This window comes from Camelina sativa, chromosome 7 (assembly GCF_000633955.1).
Source record: "Camelina sativa cultivar DH55 chromosome 7, Cs, whole genome shotgun sequence".
In the NCBI taxonomy this organism is placed as follows: Eukaryota; Viridiplantae; Streptophyta; class Magnoliopsida; order Brassicales; family Brassicaceae; genus Camelina; species Camelina sativa.
This window is the reverse complement of record NC_025691.1, coordinates 4,391,720-4,405,205: the sequence shown is the minus strand read 5'-3', so window position 1 is coordinate 4,405,205 and position 13,486 is coordinate 4,391,720. Positions and strand designations below refer to the sequence as shown.

At 35.5% G+C, this 13,486-nt stretch overlaps 2 protein-coding genes across 8 annotated transcripts in view; one reads left to right on the top strand and one right to left on the bottom strand.

The window, feature by feature from the left end:
- LOC104700266 (cyclic pyranopterin monophosphate synthase, mitochondrial) lies at positions 719 to 3,235 on the bottom strand. 7 transcript variants are annotated; one of them, XM_010415759.2, is made up of 8 exons: positions 3,136 to 3,235; positions 2,983 to 3,060; positions 2,227 to 2,811; positions 1,949 to 2,121; positions 1,663 to 1,870; positions 1,437 to 1,505; positions 1,239 to 1,333; positions 719 to 969 (listed from the first exon to the last, which is right to left on the bottom strand). In XM_010415759.2, the coding sequence occupies exons 1-7, from the start codon at positions 3,229 to 3,231 to the stop codon at positions 1,250 to 1,252; spliced, it is 1,293 nt and encodes a 430-aa protein (XP_010414061.2). In that variant the 5' UTR covers positions 3,232 to 3,235; the 3' UTR covers positions 719 to 969; positions 1,239 to 1,249. The 7 variants fall into 7 exon arrangements, with proteins under 7 accessions (XP_010414061.2, XP_019083000.1, XP_010414062.2 ...); XM_019227455.1 differs by having other exon boundaries at positions 1,663 to 1,854; positions 1,954 to 2,121; XM_010415760.2 differs by having other exon boundaries at positions 2,227 to 2,808.
- LOC104704298 (callose synthase 2-like) overlaps positions 6,609 to 13,486 on the top strand; it is a gene marked incomplete in the record, with an annotated part of 16,708 nt that continues 9,830 nt past the window's right edge. The window contains 27 exon segments of the mRNA XM_010420411.2: positions 6,609 to 6,922; positions 7,543 to 7,759; positions 7,840 to 7,940; positions 8,047 to 8,168; positions 8,264 to 8,357; positions 8,527 to 8,637; positions 8,719 to 8,835; positions 8,919 to 9,011; positions 9,107 to 9,198; positions 9,326 to 9,452; positions 9,733 to 9,870; positions 9,969 to 10,045; positions 10,136 to 10,229; positions 10,509 to 10,628; positions 10,712 to 10,829; positions 11,099 to 11,436; positions 11,528 to 11,580; positions 11,660 to 11,720; positions 11,897 to 11,978; positions 12,055 to 12,104; positions 12,181 to 12,267; positions 12,373 to 12,510; positions 12,632 to 12,723; positions 12,824 to 12,908; positions 12,991 to 13,151; positions 13,228 to 13,351; positions 13,440 to 13,486. Coding sequence (XP_010418713.1) covers positions 7,570 to 7,759; positions 7,840 to 7,940; positions 8,047 to 8,168; positions 8,264 to 8,357; positions 8,527 to 8,637; positions 8,719 to 8,835; positions 8,919 to 9,011; positions 9,107 to 9,198; positions 9,326 to 9,452; positions 9,733 to 9,870; positions 9,969 to 10,045; positions 10,136 to 10,229; positions 10,509 to 10,628; positions 10,712 to 10,829; positions 11,099 to 11,436; positions 11,528 to 11,580; positions 11,660 to 11,720; positions 11,897 to 11,978; positions 12,055 to 12,104; positions 12,181 to 12,267; positions 12,373 to 12,510; positions 12,632 to 12,723; positions 12,824 to 12,908; positions 12,991 to 13,151; positions 13,228 to 13,351; positions 13,440 to 13,486 — 2,912 coding nt within the window.

Below are 13,486 nucleotides of genomic sequence, written 5' to 3'. Positions count from 1 at the left end.
AACTCATATCTTTGGTGCAACACTAATGATTGTTTTTTTTGGGGTTTGTACTTTGTAAACAGTTATTTAAGTTTATTATCGATACACATGTGATTGGAGGATTAGAAGATGGATCGGTTATTTTGTTGATGCAAATGTGATCTAAAATTTTCTCTGTTTATTATTTTTTTTTTATTAGTACTGGTTTTGAAATTTTTTCTTTGGTTTGTTTTTTATATGGCAGGTGACAAGTGTAAGTAAAAAAGACTGTATGCTAAGTTCTTCGGTCGAAGAAAAATATTTGTATGAATGCTATAGACGTATAATTACATTGAACTACAACCTGGAATAGCATGTTTTGGAATGCATTATCTAAATCTAGACTTATCCGAAGTAGCTTAAGAACTTATAAGAAGAAGATTTTCAGATTGAACTTTCTGTATGTGCATAGCAACGTAAGTATCTCACGTTCTCTCTAGAGTTTTCTACTAGGTGTTTCAGTTCAAGTGATTTACCATTTGAGAAATAAATCGACGATTGTTCAATTTCTACACTTATATGATTTTTTTACTGCAACCTCAAGGACAATGGACAAATTGTGTAAATAGGAAACGATCAAGGATATAAAATTTAGTTTTTATTAACAATCAAAATACTTTGTTTGTTAATAAAAAAGTAAACACCTAGTAAAGGTTAAAATCCCTTATCAATATGTATCTTAGATTGATTTGTTTTCGTAAAAAAGAAAGGTACTTTGCAATAAATAAGAAAAAGGTTCATGTAGAGATGATACTGAGTTCCTGTACAGTGTGTTACATAGAAGAAACATATTGTTACGGATACAGAGAAGAAACATATTGAGAAAACTCTTCAGTCTTGTTGTTTGCAAAAAAGTTTGGCAGAGTTGGGAGCAGCGGATGCCGGATAGATTCTTACAAGATATAAAAACTTTATGTTCCTTGTAGTGTGTTTTTCAGGAACTTGACCAACCTGTAAAGAGAAAAACAACGCGACAGGGTCACGTAAAACAAAATGCAGAGTACGCTAAACGGTTCAATGCATCAAAGACTGTTACCGAGATCCCCTTAAATCAAAACAAAGATAAAAATTGGTTCGAGAAAGCGAGGTATCAACTTTAATGAGTTACATAACAAATCAGATATTTTGTTGGTCTAATGCTTATCTGGTTGGTAGTAATGTTCAAGCATTAACTGATTGCAGGTTCTCGTTAATCATAAACAATGGCTTCAAGAACTTACGTGAGCGGAGCTTAGCCACCGATGTGTATCATTGGTCTATTAGCTGTTTTGGCAATGTCAAGCATTCCAGCGTGTGCGGCTTTCTTCCTCTTCACCTGGAACCCATTGTGAATTGTTAAGTCTCAAATACAACCGAAAATAGAGGAACGATTTCGTAACGATTGGTAAAACCAGATGAAGCAACTAAAGAATACATACAGCAGCGCCTATAATTTCCCTTAGCGCCTCGTCATCAGCACCAGACCGGAGAGGATCTCTCAAACTAACCTGTTTACAGGTAACAACATGAATATCACTTTTAACATTATTGAGAAGCAACCACGAATCCACAAGTGTACCGGTAATCAAATTATTTCACACTTGGAACTCAGCCACTTAAATCAAACAATTACTAACTTTCAGCAACGACAAAAAGTTTGGATACCTCTGAAGGACCAAACAAGCAAACTTTGAAGTTCCCATCTGCAAGAAGTCTTAATCTATTGCAGCCAGCACAGAAGTGTTCTGTCATAGATGTGATGAAAGAAACAGAACCGCAATGCCCATCGATCGTGAAGTTCTTAGCTGTTTCAGTAGGGTGATCTTGCATACGTTTTATACTCGGAAAGCCCTTGACCTGTTTACCATAACAACTGAAACCAATCATGAAAATGCTCAAGGAAACGTTGACTAATCTCAAAAAAAGGCCAAACATTTTGAGAAAATTCTACCTTACCACTTTATCCATCACTTCTGCATAAGGCACAAGTTTCTTTACATTCCAAACATTTCCATCAAAGGGCATAAACTCAATGAACCGAACATTGATTGGCTTATCTCGTGTCAAGTCCACAAAATCACAGATCTCATCATCATTCAATCCCCTCATCAAAACACAATTGACCTGTCAAGAAGACCAAGGACGATACAAAAAACACTCTCGACAATCAAATAACGTTCTGCTGCAATCAAATGGAAAAAATGAGGGAGGGATTATATATTAACATACTTTCACAGGATTGTATCCAAGCTCAATAGCAGTATCAATCGACTTCATAACCCTATCGTGCCCTTTACGTCTAGTCAGAAACTCAAACTTTGCTGGAACAAGAGTATCCAAGCTAATATTTAGCGAATCAAGGCCACATTCTTGAAGCTTTGGTAGCTTTCTAGCAAGAGTGATACCGTTGGTAGTGATAGCCAAATTCTTCAACCCTTTTAAGCTAGACAACTGCATACAAATCTCTTCGATATCTTTCCTAACTGTAGGCTCACCACCGGTCAACCTAATCTTGTTAACCCCAGCAGAAACAAAAAGACCAGCCAACCTAACAATCTCAGACTGTGACAACAAGTCAGAATTAGGAGTAAGTTCCACACCTTCAGAAGGCATACAGTACTGACACCGGAGGTTACAGCGCTCAGTTAAAGATATCCTCAAGTAGGTATGTAACCGACCAAAAGAATCAATCAACATGTCAGAAACAGTATTGTCTTTGGTCTGACTCTGACCAACTTGAGCTGCATAATTGCTAAACGAACGCTCACTGGTAGTAGCAATAGTTCTTCTTGTCACAGAGCCTGAACCAACCTGCTAAAAAGATATACACACAAGAAGGGAAGAGACCATAATTAAGTATTGATTTCACATCAGCACACACATATTAACATTTCAGGAGCTTTTAAATCCTTAAAACCAAATCTGAGTGGAGAAATCGAAACCCATTAGCAGAAGAGAGAATTAGTAAAAGGTTTGGAAATTTACCAGGAGAAAGTTGGAATTTTTGAAACCCAAGTGGTAAGCAGTGAATTTGGAATAGCACCTCCTCATGGTTAACACAAACTGTAGAGAAGATCGAATGAAAATCGCTGAGAAGATTAAAAAAAAGGACGAAGAAAACAAGAAAAAAGAGATGACCTTCTGGTAGACGAAGAGAGTCTTTGTTGTTCTCAAAGGACTAAACAATGACAAAGTGAAGACGGCACTTTTTTTTCTTTTTTTTTTTCTCAACATCAACTCTTCGTTAGACCAAATGTTACAACCAAATAAAAACACATTGCATTCACTTTTATAGATTTGGACCAATGTTTTCAAAATCGGACCGGACCAGCGGTCGAACCATATTAATCAGCGAACCGGTGACATATCCAGGTTGGGTTAATATCAAAACCCAAAGAAAATTGAACCGGTAAAAAATCATATCAACCCGCCAAAAAACCAAAATCGGTGAACCGTTAAACCAGCTAAAACTGGGTTCTACTTTTTTTTGTAAAAATGAATGCAATTAATTTAATTAATTACCATTTCTAGTTTTCTTCTTAGCAAACTAGCAGTAGTAGGATTTCTTAGAAAATGAAGATTGAATGTTCTACAGTCTTATTTTCTTATTACTTTTAGATTTGAATTTCTAAAATATTTTACTAGTACGGGTTATACTCTATGTTTGTTACACTTTGAATTTATTACTTTTTAAGATTTTTTTAAAACATTATGATTATTGAAGTATTTTATTTAGTATATCCAATTATATCATAGTTGTAATCATTGAAAAAAAAAATAGAAAACATATCAATACCTATTAGTTATAAAAATATCATCAAAATCAATTGAACCCGGTTGACCCCGGTCGAACCATATTGACTCATGACCCAGAAGCTTTCTCGGTTCAGTTATCGGTCCGCTTTTAAAAACATTGATTTGGACCAAAACAAATGTAATGATTGATCAAGTACAATCCTGGAACACTAGGCAGATCCAACGTTCAAAAACCAAAGCATTTTTTTAACCATAGTAAAATAGATAATACACTATAATTTGGAGTAAAATCATCTTTTAAACCACCTAAATTGATCGAATGACACAAAAATAAATATTAAGACAGAGAAAGCCTAACCAATATTGAAAACATATCAAATCTCAACTATGAGATCCTCGTGATCTTGTCTCAATAAGTGCAGGTGACCGGTTATCGGGAAGTTAAACCGACCTTCTTCAATGGATAAGATTTGCATCTACTATCTAGATCGGATATGTTTACTAGTGGATTTACTAAATCATTAACTGTGAAACCATAACATACAGTTCATTATTCAAATAAAATGTTAGAAAACATTATATTTTATGTTACAAACAGCCAAACAAACATGTGAATCCAACAGAAAAATCAATTTTATTGTGGGTTTTCTCGACTGGCAAGTGTGAAGCAAACATAGAAAACAGATTCACCAGCCAACCTAATTTTTTTTTTTTATGATATTATTAAGTTCAGGAATTCTAATTATATATTACACCAGAATTATGTAGAGAGCTTTATGATATTTTTATTTCGTAAATTAGCAAGTTTAAAATAAAATTGTATTATGTACTGCATATACATACTCCTCCTACTAGCTTACTAGCTACAAAATAAATACTCAATATATTTATACTGAAATTTTATTTAAAGAATTTATTTATATTAGAAATATAACTATTTTGTAAGTTTAATAAAGTTTACGATGATATAAATTTAAGGGTCTCTAAATTTAACTTGAAGAATTTATTATGGATGCCAAGAAAAAGAAATCAACATTTATTTCTTTGACTAGTATACAATACAGACTACAGTTATATAAGAACACAAACTCGATCGTATGTATTTTGCAGATTTTTTCTTAAAAGATCAGATTTTATTTCACATGTTTCCATTGTTCTTCATTGTCGTATTCATCGAGAAAGAGAATACGTTGCTCCTATACCAATAGAGCTTCATACACGTTGACCAAAAAAACAAATACAGAAACACGTGTGTGCAGGTGCGTGTACTATAAAATACGACATTCACACACTAATTTTATACAAGTTAACTTCAATTTCAAAATTATATCTTAAATAGTTGCTAACAAAATACATGAAGAGTTCAATGCAGTTAAGTTCAACCATTTTTTTTTCTTAATCAACCCGCCACACCAGCAGCCACCAGGCATGCAATTATAGTTTGTCACAATAATAAGTACATAGTTAGTAGTTACGTTATAACCAAAATTACTAAAACATATAATAAAATCCGCTTTTAATTTAATACATTGGTTTATGTGTCTACTAATTAGTTTTAGTATTTGATGATGTTGTAGGATAGGTCCACAATATAACTAGAAATATTCTCCTAATTTGCGATGGGCTTTTGTTTTGTAGCTAAAAAAGTCGACAGGCTATTGTAAATCAAATAAATTTCACATAACTTTCATCATTTATAGCGAATTTTATTACTAATACTATTTGATTTGATTTTTTTAGCAAAGCTATATTTATCATCAATTTTGGTTACAGCTATTTAGACGTTACATTTAAAATATTAGGTATGGGATAGGTGCCATAAAAATGGTTGTAATAGTGACAAAAGTTTGCGTCATTTTTTTATTGAATAAAAACATAAAAATAATAGAGATATGGATGACACGGACAACATATGTGTGAAGCAAAGACAAGAACCTGATCTAAACTGGAAGGACATGTGTATGAAATGGAGCCTCCAAATGTGCATTAGCAAAACCGCGAAGGTGTATGGAGGAATTGTCGACAAGTATGCATTAGCGAAACCGCGAAGGTGTATGGAGGAATTGTCGACAAGTATGCATTAGCGAAACCGCGAAGGTGTTACCGACGGTCGTTGCAAAGAATTCACCCACATATGCATTTGTAGGAAGCCATCTTTTGTCCTTCCTCATGAAGTTTTTGTTTTTCAACCAATACTATGGTTTTTTTAATTATGGAGGTTAGTTGTAGAAAAAGAGTATAACGATGTACTTTTAAGTAATAAACTATGTACATTTTTCACTATTTTTGTCCCATTTTGAGCTCATTAGAGAATAGGTTTCAGATCACAACTTGATTTTCGATTAGTGACACAACATCCAAACTTTATCGAATTACTTTGCCTAACTTCGAATGGACTCAACAACTTGAATTCTCCACGCCCTTCACTTATTTTAGTCGAAATAACTTGTGAAAATAACGCGACAGTCACAAATCGATCCATAAAAACGGATTGTGATATATTATTGACTTTCTAAATTTTATTTTTCTTTCCCCAGTACAATATTATACTATTTATATATATGTTGTTTAAAAAAAAAACATTTATGAATTACCGTAAATGTTTTTTGGATTCGTCTCCAACAGTAATGTATGGTTTATATAAATGTAAAAAGAATCTTAGCAAAAAAAAAAAATGTAAAAAGAATATCGAACTAATATTTCATGTTCCGATTATATATATATATATATATATATATACAATTTCCATTTTCAATCGACGAGAATAATAAAAGAAAACTTTGGCATATATAGAATTTAACCTTTTTCCATATAATATGATTAAACTAACATAAGTAGGTGAAATAACATAAGAGGAAGAAAGAAGGAAGGACCGAGCATCTTCTAAAGAGTGAAAAAGCATTTAGGAACATTGGAATATGGGGAGATAACATGTCGTCGTGGACAGACATTCTTGATTAATTAGTAGTAGTAACCAAAGCCATTGGCGCCTGTCTTGTTCCCGTTGCTTTTCCCAAATCTTTATCCCCAATTCTCTCTCTCTCTCTTACTCATACTACTACTACTTTGGGGTTGGGGGAAGATGATAGCTTCTTCTTGCTTCTCCTTGAAGCTGTCGTAGGTTCTGGTAGTCCTCCGCTTCTCTTTAATTTTTCCTCTTTTTGCCCAGGTAATGATTGATCTCTGGGTTTATGGGGTTGGAAGCTTTGTGGATTTAAATTCAAAGGTTAAATTTTTAAACTTGGGTTATTCACTGAAGTCTTTATTATGAGTGAGACTATAGATTCCTCTTCTGGGTCTTCCTGTCTTCATCTGAGTAAATTTAAAATTAGTTATCAATTGGATTGTAATCTAGTTGATTGATTTTACTGTCGATACTATCAAAGTTGAAGCCTTTCCAACTTATAAAATCAGGGTTCTCTTGTATCTCGGTATAGATTAGCGAAGATAGTGGTGGATCAAGGTTCTGGGTAATTAGGTCTCGTGATTAAAAGTTTGTGCTTCTGCTACTTTTTTACTGAAAAAGCAACTTCTTTTTTAGTATTCGTCTCTTTTCGATGATATCTATTTTATAGGAGTGTATCTCATCTTGCTTCGGAGTGAAACAAATCATGTTTTTTTTTTTAATTGTTTGTGGTCGGATTGTGTTGTTTGATTGCAATCTCTTTCATAGAGCTTATGATTTGCTCTTTTTTCAGTTTAAGTACTTCTCAAAGTTTGTTCTTTTTGATGGATGGTGTAAAAGCTCTTTCTGTGTTGACGGATACTTATCATCATATTTGGGCTCAGTTTATTTTTAGTAGGATATAGAAGATCATGGCTCAAAGGAGAGGAGGACCTGATCCGCCTCCGCCCCAGAGGCGGATTCTGCGGACTCAAACTGCTGGTAATCTTGGAGAGGCTATGCTAGACAGTGAAGTTGTGCCATCGTCTCTTGTGGAGATTGCTCCTATCCTTCGTGTAGCCAACGAAGTTGAAGCTAGTAACCCGCGTGTTGCTTACTTATGTGAGTTGGAAAAACACGCCTGATGATGTGATTTTCTCATCTTAAATGATCTTGACAAAATCCATGGATGTTTCTCTCAGGTCGGTTTTATGCGTTCGAGAAGGCACACAGGCTTGATCCTACATCAGGTGGACGTGGTGTTCGCCAGTTTAAGACTGCGCTTCTTCAACGGTTAGAACGGGTGAATATCGTCGCTTCATTTACTCTGCTTGAGTTTTCCCATCTTCATGCTGTTGTCTTGCTAGGGGATTATGTGTCATTTTGCCTTATGTCTTAAATTTCTGCAGGAGAATGAAACAACTCTTGCAGGAAAGCAGAAGAGTGATGCACGCGAGATGCAGAGTTTCTATCAGCACTACTACAAGAAATACATCCAAGCTTTGCAAAACGCTGCTGACAAAGCTGACCGGTTTGTGTTTGATGGAACTGATTGTTCAGCCAAATCTGCTGGAATTCTATCTTTCTGTGTTTCTCATTTATACTACAAATTTGTTTTACTTGTAGTGCTCAACTTACAAAGGCTTATCAAACTGCTGCTGTTCTCTTTGAAGTCTTGAAAGCTGTTAATCAGACAGAAGATGTGGAAGTGGCTGACGAGGTAAAGCTGATAGTAGATTATATCTTGTTGTGTTAAAATCTCTTGCTTCTGTTCTTATGCAGGTTCTTAACCATGCTTTCATGGAAACATCTTTATACTCTCATGAATTGGGTCACCAAATTATTAGCTCACTTCACTTGTTTCTGTTCATCCTTTTTCTTGCTGGTAGATTTTGGAGGCTCATACAAAGGTGGAAGAAAAAAGCCAAATCTACGTGCCTTACAACATTCTTCCTCTTGATCCTGATAGTCAAAATCAGGCTATAATGAGACTTCCTGAGGTTAACCAAACATTCAACTAACTGTTTCGATTGTCTTTCGTTCTTTGAGACAAAATTAAACATCTGCTTACTGTTCTGCAGATACAAGCTACAGTAACTGCACTTCGTAACACTAGGGGCTTACCATGGCCAGCAGGTCACAAGAAGAAACTCGATGAAGACATGCTAGATTGGCTTCAAACTATGTTTGGATTTCAGGTGATGCTAGTGAATATCCTGTTTTAGTTTAGTTGACGGACAATTTCTCGCTGTGCTGATTGATCCAAACCTTTAAATGGCAGAAAGATAATCTTTCGAATCAAAGAGAGCACTTGATTCTGTTACTTGCTAATGTCCACATTCGACAGTTTCCGAGACCTGAACAGCAACCAAGAGTATGTATTCTTTTGAACTTGGATATCATGTTTCCTTAATTGTCTAATTCTTCTGTATCTGTACTAACGGCCAAAATTACTATTCCCGCCTCCAGTTGGATGATCGCGCATTGACTATAGTCATGAAGAAACTTTTCAAAAACTACAAAAAATGGTGCAAGTATTTGGGTCGGAAGAGCAGCCTTTGGTGAGGCTTCTCCTTGTAACATCTCATTTTGTTCTTTCTAGGAATATAGAAACATATGTAGCATATACTTTGGATTTATACGCATTATGCTTAGTTATCTGATTATCTCTCCTTTTCCCGCTTGTAGGTTGCCGACGATTCAACAAGAGGTTCAGCAGCGGAAACTGCTGTACATAGGACTCTATCTTTTGATTTGGGGAGAAGCTGCGAACCTGAGATTTTTGCCAGAATGCCTCTGCTATATATATCACCATGTATGTTAAAAAAACAGTCTACCCTATCTATCTTAAGTAACCATGTGGTGTGTCATTCTCTAAAAAATATCAGTTCAGTTTAGCGAAGGTTTGTGATCAAATCGTGATCTTGACTAATACCTACTAATCGACTACTAAAATTAGAAGAAATCCAAACGTTATATATAGTGATGATGAGGCAATAAACTAGTGCAAGGACTTAGTAATGCCTAATTTGAGTAGGAGTTTTTTTGCTACCTGTGTCTAACTCCGTGTTATATGATTTTCTGAATTTGTTCAGATGGCTTTCGAGTTGTATGGAATGTTGGCTGGGAGTGTTAGTCCAATGACAGGGGAGCATATTAAACCTGCATATGGTGGTGAAGATGAAGCCTTCCTGCAAAAAGTAGTTACTCCTATATACAAAACAATAGCAAAGGTTGGTTGCTTCGGTTTTGAAGTCTTGATCATTTTGTCTTCTTTAGCTTTCGTCCGATCCATTTCCTTCATAGTCATCTTCATATTTGTGCACTATAGGAAGCAAAGAGAAGTAGAGGAGGAAAATCAAAGCATTCTGAGTGGAGAAACTACGACGACTTGAATGAATATTTTTGGTACAAGGCAGTTGATCATCTCGTAACATTCTGTAAAGACACGTCTTTTACATTTATTCATGGTGGAACTTCATGTCTTTTAACTTGTAGGTCAATTCGGTGCTTTCGGTTAGGGTGGCCTATGCGAGCTGATGCTGATTTCTTTTGTCAGACGGCTGAAGAACTTAGACTTGACAAAAGGGAGGTACGGGTAGAAGAAACTGACTGATGGCTTTCGTTATTTTTGATTCTTGTTTACAAAATAGTTTGAATCTCTTGTCTTGTAATTTCTTTTAACTAAGTGTTTGATATCAAACTATTTCCCAAGTTGAACTGTTCAAAATGTCTGTTAGAGTTACTTACATTTTCTAAACTTTAAATTGTATTTCAACAAGTCATGAGAAACGTTAGGTAGAAGAGTTCCATTAATTTTCTCAAGTTTTGTGTATCTAGAATTTCATAGTTGATGTTCACATTGCTGCAGAATAAACCCAAAACTGGAGATAAATGGATGGGCAAAGTCAATTTTGTTGAGACACGCTCCTTCTGGCATATATTTAGAAGTTTCGATAGAATGTGGAGTTTCTATATCCTGTCTTTGCAGGTACGACTAATTAGTAAATTTAATTTCCAAACTTGTATTTTCTTGACGGGTCATGTGATCTGATGTATTTATAATTTTTTAAGGCAATGATCATAATTGCTTGGAATGGATCTGGGGATTTGAGCGGCATCTTTCAAGGTGATGTCTTCCTAAAGGTTTTGAGCATCTTCATTACGGCAGCTATATTAAAACTTGCACAAGGTAATGATTCGTGAACTTATACCACTTTCATGCGGTTCATTAATAATTATCTGACAATTTATACATGTAGAATTTTATGAAGACTTGATGTGAATGAGTAGGAATAGTTGTTGTACACTTTTCTTTAATTTCACATTATCATGTTTGCATGCAGTGTTATTTGTTAGGAAGAATAATTGTTGTGTGGTTTCATCCAATTATATTTTCATGCTGTAAGTAAAGAGAAATTGATGATCTCTAACTAGTCTCTGAATGCTTGCGAGTTTCAGCTGTCCTTGATATAGCTCTAAGCTGGAAATCAAGACATAGTATGTCATTCCATGTGAAGCTCAGATTTATCTTCAAGGTAGTTGCAGCTGCAGTATGGGTTGTTCTCATGCCACTAACGTACGCATACAGCTGGAGGACCCCTTCTGGTTTTGTGCAGACCATAAAGAACTGGTTTGGGGGACACAACAATTCCTCACCTTCCTTTTTCATTACGGTCATTCTTATCTACTTATCCCCAAATATGCTCTCTACGGTGCTCTTTGCGTTCCCATTTATCCGACGTTATCTTGAAAGGTCTGACTTTAAAATAGTGATGCTGATGATGTGGTGGTCTCAGGTATTTTATCCATATATTTTATCTCTATAAATAGCCAGTCCGTGAATGCTAAATAATGGAGGCGACTAATCTTTATTTTTTGTTGACACAGCCAAGACTGTATATAGGGAGGGGTATGCATGAGAGTGCATGGTCACTTTTCAAGTAAGAGTGTAAAATCTGCATGCTATGGTTAAAATGTTGATTGTTCTTGCCACACTGCTAAACGAGGTTTGATATCTAGGTACACGATGTTCTGGGTTGTACTTCTAATATCAAAGCTTGCATTCAGTTTTTATGCAGAGGTACAGCTATTTACATATATTTAATCTGTTGTTTTAGTAGTATAACAAGAGCACCATGTAAGGAGCCTGCAAAAGTTGAAGAAATTCTGTTCTAACAACCACTGACAAATTCTAGTGACATTGTATATTTAGTCCACAAATATAAATGTTTCTCATACTTTCCATCTTCAAAGCAGATTAAGCCTCTTGTTAAACCAACCAAGGATATTATGCGAATTCACATATCAGTCTACCGCTGGCACGAGTTTTTCCCTCACGGTAATGCCTAATAGGATGTAGGTATTAGCACACTGCATAATGAATTTTATTGAACAATCTAGTTGTTTTTTTTCAGCCAAGAGTAATATGGGTGTGGTGATCGCTCTTTGGTCACCTGTTATTCTTGTGAGTTTTCAGATCTTTCATTGCCTTATGCTTCCTTTTTATGGTCTCCCCTATCTATGCTAACTTTAATATGCAGGTTTATTTCATGGACACTCAAATATGGTATGCTATAGTATCAACTCTGGTTGGTGGTTTAAATGGAGCTTTTCGACGTCTTGGAGAGGTTCATTCTTGCTTTCCTTACAACTTTTACAATGAAATGGAACTTGAAGTGGCATGCTCTCACTTCCTGATATAATGTCTGAAAAGAAGTTTATTTCATTTGCAGATCCGAACACTAGGAATGTTGAGGTCTAGATTTCAGTCCTTACCAGAGGCCTTTAATGCTTGCTTGGTTCCAAATGAGAAGAGTGAAACTCCAAAGAAAAGGGGGATGATGGCGACCTTCTCTCGCAAGTTCGAGCAGGTCTGAACGCTTCTCTTATACCAGTAGATGAAACATATAACACAAACCAATATTTAGTAACAAATGTTTGTTCTCTCAGTCAGCTCCATTTCAAAATTGTGTTATTTATTGGTAATTACAGATTCCATCCAGTAAAGACGAGGCCGCACGATTTGCTCAGATGTGGAACAAAATTATCAGTAGTTTCCGAGAGGAGGATTTGATTAGCAATAGGTTGAGTGTGACTGAAATTTTCCTTCTTATTTTAATCTAATGATATGTTAAATCCTTTTATCCGGAGAAGACTTCGTTGATAATATTCATTAATATGCAGGGAAATGGAACTCCTGCTTGTGCCATATTGGGCTGACCCTGATCTAGATCTTTTCCGTTGGCCACCTTTTCTACTGGCCAGTAAGGTGAGTATGTGTCTTGGTGTGAACTATAATCTTAGGTTGGCTTTCTGTTCTTATTTTGATTATTTATGCCTAAATGTTTTAGATCCCAATAGCTTTGGATATGGCAAAAGATAGCAATGGAAAAGACCGTGAACTGAAAAAGAGATTGAGTGTTGACAATTACATGACTTGTGCAGTCAGAGAGTGCTATGCCTCTTTTAAAAATCTAATAAACTTTTTGGTGGTTGGAGAACGAGAAGGACAGTAAGTTTTACAAATTGAAGTTGTCCTTTGACTCGGAAAATACATTTTACTTTCCTAATCTATTGGTCTTGTGCAGGGTCATAAACGAAATATTCTCCAAGATTGATGAGCATATAAAGAACGAAACACTGATTATGGAGTTGAACTTGAGTGCTCTTCCTGATCTGTATGGTCAGTTTGTTCGACTAATTGAGTATTTGGTAAGTCTTGTAGCCTTACCATGTTGAACACCTCTGCAACATTAGCATGAATTCAAAGAAATAACTGAGAGGAGTCTACTTGCCACAGATGGAAAACAGAGAAGAAGACAAGGACCAAATTGTAATCGTCTTGCT

What these genes read in the sequence shown, in the direction of transcription:
- LOC104700266 (XM_010415759.2), bottom strand. Translation starts at nt 3,231, where the DNA reads ATGTTGAGAAAAAAAAAAAGAAAAAAAAGTGCCGTCTTCACTTTGTCA. An exon ending in TTGGATACAATCCTGTGAAA is followed by an intron (nt 2,122 to 2,226) that starts GTATGTTAATAT and finishes TCTTCTTGACAG; the next exon opens with GTCAATTGTGTTTTGATGAG. An exon ending in GCTTGTTTGGTCCTTCAGAG is followed by an intron (nt 1,506 to 1,662) that starts GTATCCAAACTT and finishes ACCTGTAAACAG; the next exon opens with GTTAGTTTGAGAGATCCTCT.